The following is an 8307-nucleotide window of genomic DNA, read 5'->3' on the forward strand; positions in this document are numbered from 1 at the left end:
TTACAACTCTAGTTGCTCATTGTCATATTTCTGTAACTGTCCCCTGCATTATGCTTGAATGTTACATAATGTGAATCTTTCCAGTCTTTTTCAAATAAAATTGCATTTTTTAGCATTTTCACACATATAAAGTAATTATGTTCATCTAATTATAATAATTATTCACCAAGGTGGCATCGTGGCTAGGGCAACACTCTTACAGCTTGGGGGCATCGGAGTTCGATTCCGGCACCGCCTGTAAAAAGTTTCTGTACATCCTCCCCAGAGAATGTGTGGGCTTTCCTCAGGTGCCCTGGTTTCCCCCCACAGTCCAAAGACGTAGGGTAGGTTAATTGGTCATTGTGTATTAACCCGTGTTTAGGTTAGGGTGAATCAGGGTTGTCAGGGGCTCTTGGTGCAGCATGGCTCTAAGGGCCCAGAGGGCCCACTCCATGCTGTATCACTAAATAAATAGATAAATGACTGGATAGTTAGATAAGTAAATATATAACCTGCTTTTATTTTCTAAATACAATCACTTGGAACAAAACATGTCACATGACATGTGTGGAGAAGAATTAACGATCCACGTTTTGAGCTGAGACACCAACAGGACTGGAAAGGAAAGAGGAAGAATCCTGGTGAAATGTCGACTGTTTCTTCCTCTCCATAGATACAGCCTGACCTACGAAGTTCCTCTAGCATTTTGTGTGTGAGACTCTGAACTTCTAGCACCTGCAGAATTTCTTGTGTTATGGTATGCTTTGGCTTTCACTGTTATGTAATTCATCTATAAAACATGCCATCAATATCGGCAACAATCATGAAGTTCAGTGGACTGATATCACAGCTCCTTTACCTGTGTGAAGTTAACAATATATCCAATTTGGAATTATACATCCCTTTTCTTAAATTAAAGTCACAGTTTATAGTTCTCACAGTTATCCATGTGTGTCTTGTCTCTAATATTCTAGGAATTAGATGAAATCTGGCCTTACTTTTTCTTCTAAAGGTTCCTGTTTAGCGAACTTCCTGTCAAGAACGCGTTGTTTCCTTAAAGCCTCCATGTGGAATGCTGCCATGTTCAGACAATGCGTCGAGTAGATCTGATCATGAGCAGAGATAAACTGAAACTTAAACTTCATATTTGTTAGTCATGGACTAATTACCACTAGAGGTATTGTGATACAAGCTGTTACCCTTGTTTATTTTCTGATTTATGTTGTTTCTAGGCAACTTATCAGTTTAAACAGTTCTCCAATGTCTGTTTATTAATTTCCAGGCAGTAAGGATTATTGTTGCAGAATACCTGCAATGCTCATATAAAAGTGCTACACCAAATCAAGCTGTTCTGACCTTTATGCATACGCCAACTCCTTGAACGAATTATCCAGTTGGTAACACTCAATTTATTTTTCCATAAGGTTCTGCACTTTGTGTTACTTCCAAGAATAAAACCAGAAATATATATATGATAGAATCAGAAATGGTATGTGAAAATATTTTAAAAATGTAAATGATGGAAATCTGTGATAATAACAGAAAATGTTGAAACGAGTTAGCAGGTCAGACTGCTCACCTTAACTCCCTGGTCCATTCATCCTTCCCCACCCAAACCTCCACACCCTCTGACACTTTTTCCTGAAATCATGCAAAGTACAACACTATCACCTAAAATAGTTCTTCTAGGTAATGCTGAGATTCGTTTACACATTTGCTAACCTCTTTTACTGCTCACGATGTGGCCTCCTCTACCTCAGTGAGACCAAGAATAGACGAGGTGACTCATGGAAAGTATCTGTGCTCCATTCTCAACAGCTGACAGGAGCTCCCATTTGGATGTCATTTCAACTCCCCGTCCCATTCCCATACAGACTTACAGAACTGGAAGTACAGTAACAGAAGAAAAAACTTATTTCAGACAGTAGGTGATTGGAGCCTAAAAAGCCAGATCACGGGTTGTAGTAGAGACAGATTCAACTGCAGTGTCCAAAACAGAGCTAGTTTAGTATCTGAAAGGAACGTGCAGGAGAACGTGGGGCAAGGAAGTGGAACTAGCTGGATTGGTTGCTCTATGGTGGTACAGACGATGGCTGAATGGCTTCCTTCCATACCATACTATACTTCATTAGGAGTTTGAGGAGGTTTGGTATGTCACCAGCAAACCTCTACAGATAGAGTTGGAGAGCATTCTGAGTGATTGCGCCAGTGCCTGGTATGGAGGCTCCAATACACAGAGTCAACCACAGCCGCAGACGGTTGTAGACTCAGCCAGCTCCATCATAGGCACGAGCTTCCCCACGATTGAGGACAGCTTTAAAAGGCAGTCTCTTTTATGGACTGAGAGTGGGAAGAGGGCAGGGAGAGGAGAATTACGGTTGGGACAAGGTGAAGGGAGTCAGGGAGAGGAGAGGGAGCAGGAAGCACATTCTGTAATGATCAATAAGCCGACTGCTTGGAATCAAATAATCTTGCCTGGTGACTCAGGGCTGGGTGTGTCTGCCCCTGCCCCGGCAATCCCTGCCCATGGCATTCCTTCTCTGCCTCCTGTCCCACACCCCTCTCGTGGTGCTCCACCCTCACCATTCCTAACATACTTTGCCAAGTATGGAGGAGTCAATACTAAGGTAGGAGGAGTCAATTTTAGAAAACCTAGCAGTTCTTTTTCCTACATTTACACACTTAGTCCAGCAGTTGTGGAGTATACGGATCCCTTCTTTGTAGAAGTCGGCGTCTTGGATCTCCAGAAGTGGTCCACAGCCGGGGTAATTGATAAGTTCATGGCCTAAAGTAGAAGGAGATGAGGAGAAACTTCAAAACTTTCTGCATTTTTACTCAAAGAGTTGAACTGCACATGCATGTAATGAGAGTTGTATGACTCATTTCTTTCTACCTCAGGCCACGAACTTATCAATCACTCCTGCTGTGGACCACCTGGAGGTCCAAGATGCTCTCGTTACATGCACATGCAGTTCAACTCTTTGAGTGATAATGCAGAAAGTTTGAAGTTAGTAACTCATCTCCTTCTACCTTAGGCCACAAACTTATCAGTCACCCCTGCTGTGGACCACTTCTACAAAGAAGGGATCCATGTGCTCCATGACCACTGGACTAAGTGTGTACATGTAGGAGGGGACTATGTTGAAAAATAAATGTGCTAGGTTTTCTAAAATTGACTCCTTCTACCTTAGGCCACAAACTTATCAATCACCCCTCGTGCTATATCACTGGTCAAAACAGCAGTACAAAATTGGCAGGCATATATCTTTCATTATGATACTAACTACATTTCAAAAACATCTGATGACCTGTGAAGTACTTTGGATCTGAAAGTTTCTAAAGTGAGGGACTTCTAGGGAAGACTGACAAAGACTATGGCAGAGGAGGTGGAGATAGATGGTCTACACAACGTGCAATGAAATGAAAATTTAAATCTTCCATGAAGACTTCAGGACACTAATAAACAGATTCAAGAACGATGAACACAAGAGATTCTGCAGATGCTGGAAATCCGGAACCTTCTTCTTCTTAAGCCTATCATCCCTACTGGCCATAGGCCACTGACAACAGCTCTCCAAAGTTCTCTGTCCAGGGCCAAAGGTTGATCAGCCCTGTGGTTTCTACTTTCACCACACAACTTCATATGTCTTCTTGGTGAAGATTCTTCCTCTCCCTGGGATAAGGTCTTTGGAGATTCTATTGGTGTTTCTTTATCTCTAGACTTTTATGGGATGGGATTGCCCAACCTCCTCCTTTCGTAGCCAACTTGGGACCATCCACGGTGGAACTGGAAATCCAGAATAACACACACGAAATGCTGGAGGAACTCAGCAGGCAGGGCAGCATCTACAGAAAGGAATTAAGAATCGATGTTTCAAGCTGAGACCCTTCATCAAGACAAGAAGGGCAATTTTCACATTACTCTCTCGGTCACATGTTAAAAAGTAAAACAGCAAGTTCAGACAGCTGAGAACATGGTGGAAAAGTGTGATGTCGAGAAGAACATTTGTCTTACAAGCCATTGGCACCATTTGTCAGGGGAAAAAAGAGCTTTTCTGCTCTGTTGGGTTATATCTGAAAAGGACCAAGACCAATCTACTGGTGAAATTGATGAACAGAGCAGTGCAGTTATTTTAATTCAGGTGGAAGGGAAGTGAAATATGAAATCAATCAGAGAAGGTAGAAAATGTATGAGGTCAATATGTAAATAATATGAATTAGCACAAAAGACTGCATGCAGCATTGTGTGAGAGGAATAAAATCACTTTTACCTGTTTCAAAGTGAAGGTACAAGCTGTTCCTCTGAACGAAACAATGAAAAAGTTGCAGCTTTGTTGATCATATAAGCTCATGTACTGCAATCCTCATCCTGGAAAATCAGACTCAGGAATTAGAAACAATTATATCACAGGAAGTTAAAGACTTCCTTCCTTGAAAGGAAACTTGGCTTCCAATGGTATGAAATATTTTTTTCAGGAGAGACTAAATAAGTAAAAGCAGTGAAACTGGGAATGTTTGATGTAGGAAAGATTGTATTAATATGATATTCAAACTCCTGGCCTGTTTGTACATCACATTCTCAAATACAAATTCTAACCTAGTCATGCTTGAACATGCTTGATCTCGTTTTGTCTCGGTTGTAAGCTGCATCCTTTCCTTCCAGCGACATCCTGTTAACCATTTTTCATTTCCAAGCCCTCACTGATTCTACTTCACCAAGAATGTTAAGCCTCGTTATATATTTCTCCTCAACCAAGACAACCTGAAGATTCCCTATTTCTCCTTTAAGAGGCTCAAATGGCCTCTCCTCCACCCAATTAAATGACCTGACAGTAAAGATCTCCTTTTAAGGCATTCAGTGTCTCTGAATGAAAGGTGTCATGGAAACCAACATGCGTCATGGATAGCAATAGTGTAGTGTGATCACAAAAGTCGAGTAAAATGTTTCCCTAAGGGGTTGTCTATTGCTGGGTCTTCATGCAGCTGTAGAGGCCGATCCAGGATCTAGATATTCTGGTACATTGTCGGCAAGAGTAAGTGGTGGCTGATACTAGCAACAGCTGGTCCGCATATGGTGCAGTTTCAATGCTTTTCTTCAATTTCACCTCCTGTTTAATCTGGGGGTTAGATATAAATGTAAAGGGGTTTCGACTTTTGTTACTGCGGAGGCTAATTAAAATGGTGTCTTTGTTATGTTAATCTGGGGAATGCGGCTTTGTTGTGTTAAACGCTGAGAAAGTTTGCGCTAACAGTTTGTTTTTGCTTTAGTGTGTGATGAGAGAGTGCTATTAACCAATTGGGATAGTTGTTATGGTTTTGGTGTATTTGAAGATACTGTATGCGTGGGGTTTTGGGGGAGAAGGCGGGAGAACGAGACAGAGGATGGACGAGGTGCTGTGAGTCCGCTAACGGGGTCAGACCCCGAGTGGGACATTCGGCGAGGAAACGGAGACGGACTCGTGTGGAGCGTCTGGTCGACCACCGTTGTTGGTCCCAGGCGGCCGGTCGAAGTGGTCCGAGGGGGTCGCAGGGTGAAGAAGAAGGTCCTTGAGCTCCAACGTTTTTGTGCACGAAAAGATTGAACTTTGATAAGTGTGGGGCCTTTTATTTTCCTTTTATATTTTATTCTCTTTTAAATATATAGTTCCAGTAATATCTATAAACTGTATATTATTTAATTGCATCTGGTGTATTGTCTGTTATTTGGGCGGGGTGGGGCACCTCACACAGCATCCACACAAACGAATTACCCAGTTTGGCGGGGCCGAGGGCTGTTTCCCTAGACGACAGCGAGCCGAGCGACCCTGAGGGTGGCCGGGGGGGCTACATAAACTAACCAACTACTACAAAATTCAAAGTTCAAGTTAAACATATTATCAAAGAATATATATACATCACCATATACAACCCTGAGATTAATTTTTTTGCTGGTATACTCTATAAATCTAGAATAGATTATTAACCATTGCAGAATCAATAAAAGACCATACCAATTTGGGCATTCAACCAGTATGTAAAAGATACTTAAACTTTGCAAATACACAAAGAAACAAATAACAATAATAAACGAATAAGCCATAAATATTAAGAAAATGAGACAGAGTCCTTGAGAGTGAGTCCATAGGTTGTGGAAACATTTCGATGATAGGGCAAATGAAGTTGAGTGAAGTTATCCCCTTTGGTTCAAGAGCCTGATGGTTGAAGGGGAGGTACTTTGATCAAATTTTCTACGACCTTGATCTTTGCAGGAATTCTATTCCATTCCCTCATTTTCTCGGTCTGCATTGATGATAATATCACTCAAATCAATATTTTGGATTTTGCATTTTCCTTTGTAGTTAATGGGACCCTGAATCCTGTTTTTCAATTCACGCACCTCCCACCTCTCCAACATAATCATGACCTCTTGTCCTCAGCTACTAATCTCTCAGACTTAATGTTTAATGGATTATCTTCCAACATTTGTCACCATCAAAAAATCTTCCCAACCCACCATCCTACCTTGCGACAAACCGGTAGGATTATTTTCTTTGGATTATTTTTGAATATTCTGCAAGCCTCCTCAACAAGCACTCTCCTCTCTGTACTTAGAAACAAGGGCAGGAGGCGTGAGACCTGCCTTTTTATCTCCATTCTTGCAAGGACATAAAAATGTTTGGTGTCTTGTCCCAAAATTTCGACAGTTTATTCCTTTCCATAGATCCTGCCCAACCTGCTAAGTTCCTCCAGCATTTTGTATGCATTGCTCTATATTTCCAGCAGCTGCAGAATCTTGTGTTGATAAAATGCTTTTCAATGTTAAACAAGCATTTCCTTCTTCTCCCTTCAATTAACTATAATTTATTCACTACTCATAATACTTTTCTGATTGGTAAGATCAAATGCAAATGAGCGGATTACTGTCCAGTCCTCAAAAGTGATCTTTGGGTACTATACATTTCCCTATGCCTACTTAAGTTAGCTGACTAAAAGAAAAGCACTCTGCTTTTCCATTAGGCACCTTCTGATCCTGGGATTAGACGTCCACGTGAGTAGGGGGCACGATGGCCGGAGACCTCCCAGGTACATGAGTCGGTGAATCTGGAGTTGGAGGCCTGGAGCTTTTGGTCCCATCATCAGCGAGTCTGGAATTCGAGGTCTGGCATTTGTGGTCCCATCATTTGCTAGTCCCGGAAAAAGACAGAAGCCCAACGATCAATCGGAAGGCAAGAAGTTGAAGGGCAACGGCCGAATCTCTGGATCTCTTTTGGGGAAGTCAAAAGTCTGTGGTCTATGAGTCTACAAGGCTACCGGAGGCTGGAGGCCTGTAGATGGACTGTCCTAGAGTAAGAGGACTGCCTCTGTGTGTGAATGAAGGAAGGGAGGAAAGGGGTTTGTTTTGCTGATGGTATTTTGTTGCTTGTTGTGCTCTGTTTGGTTGTTCTGTCGAGCATTGTGTGCATGCTACATTGGTGCCAGAATGTGTGGTAATACTTGCAGACTACCCCCAGCACATCATTAGGTTGAGTTAGTCTTTGACGCAAAGGATATATTTCACCATGTGTTTTGATGTACGTGTGATAGATAAATAATCTAAATCTGATTATACAGATCTTTCAAGAAATACTGCCTGAGAAAGTTCCACCAGACTCAAGGATGGCTTGTCGTTAGAATCTTGAATGAACCTCTCGCAGTCTAAAAGATGAACTCTTTATCTCCCAACCTACCCCATTGTGACCTTTGCATTTTAATGGTCTACCTGCGCTATTCTTTTTTTCTGTAACTATAACACTATTCAGCATTATGCTTTTCTTTTTACTGCCTCAATGTAATTGTGTATAATATGATCTGTCTGAATGGCACGCGATACAAAAGGTTTTCACTGTATCATGGTACATGGAACACGATTAAACCAATACCAATATATCAAAAACAATACAGATTTTAATAACCCGTTACCTGACTTCAGATAGAATAAGCTATTGCTTCGACCCAGCCACCGCACGAGAATTGATGTCTTACATTGCTGAACATTGAGGGGATGTTTAAAATAATTTAGCAATGACGCTGGGCAGCATTTGTGACATAACTAATCTCCCTTTGACCGATCATATTGAAATGAGTAAAAACATGGCAAATTTTTCCTGTTGCTTCACAGTTTATTTTCTATCTTAGATATATTTGTTATCATAAGTTGCGTGATGCTTCAGAAGTTTTAACACATATTTTTTCAAACTATGCCATTCCAACCACATATAATCCTAATTTGGAGAAGGCACAAGTAGAGCCCGCCTTTCGTTTGTCAATCAAATCTGTCCTGCAAATCTAATTGGCTCTTGCATGATTGTC

General features: G+C 41.4%; 1 protein-coding gene across 7 annotated transcripts in view; it reads right to left on the minus strand.

Annotated features, from left to right (window-relative positions):
• LOC134349192 (vitellogenin-1-like) overlaps positions 1-8307 on the minus strand; it is a 31497-nt gene that overhangs the window by 22939 nt on the left and 251 nt on the right. The window contains exons 1-5 of one of the 7 annotated variants that reach the window (XR_010018606.1): positions 7918-8050; positions 4251-4348; positions 3726-3825; positions 1702-1863; positions 978-1085 (exon numbers count right to left, since the gene is read on the minus strand). Coding sequence is in view for 5 of the 7 variants with exons in the window: in XM_063053151.1 (XP_062909221.1) it covers positions 978-1085; positions 4251-4331 (189 nt within the window). In the remaining 2 variants the exon portion in view is untranslated. Of the gene's footprint in view, positions 1-977; positions 1086-1701; positions 1864-3725; positions 3826-4250; positions 4349-7917; positions 8052-8307 lie in introns of those variants that run through there. The other 6 variants (XM_063053154.1, XM_063053151.1, XR_010018607.1 and 3 more) reach the window with 6 other exon arrangements.

The sequence above is a fragment of the Mobula hypostoma genome, chromosome 7 (assembly GCF_963921235.1).
Source record: "Mobula hypostoma chromosome 7, sMobHyp1.1, whole genome shotgun sequence".
Taxonomy (NCBI): domain Eukaryota; kingdom Metazoa; phylum Chordata; class Chondrichthyes; order Myliobatiformes; family Myliobatidae; genus Mobula; species Mobula hypostoma.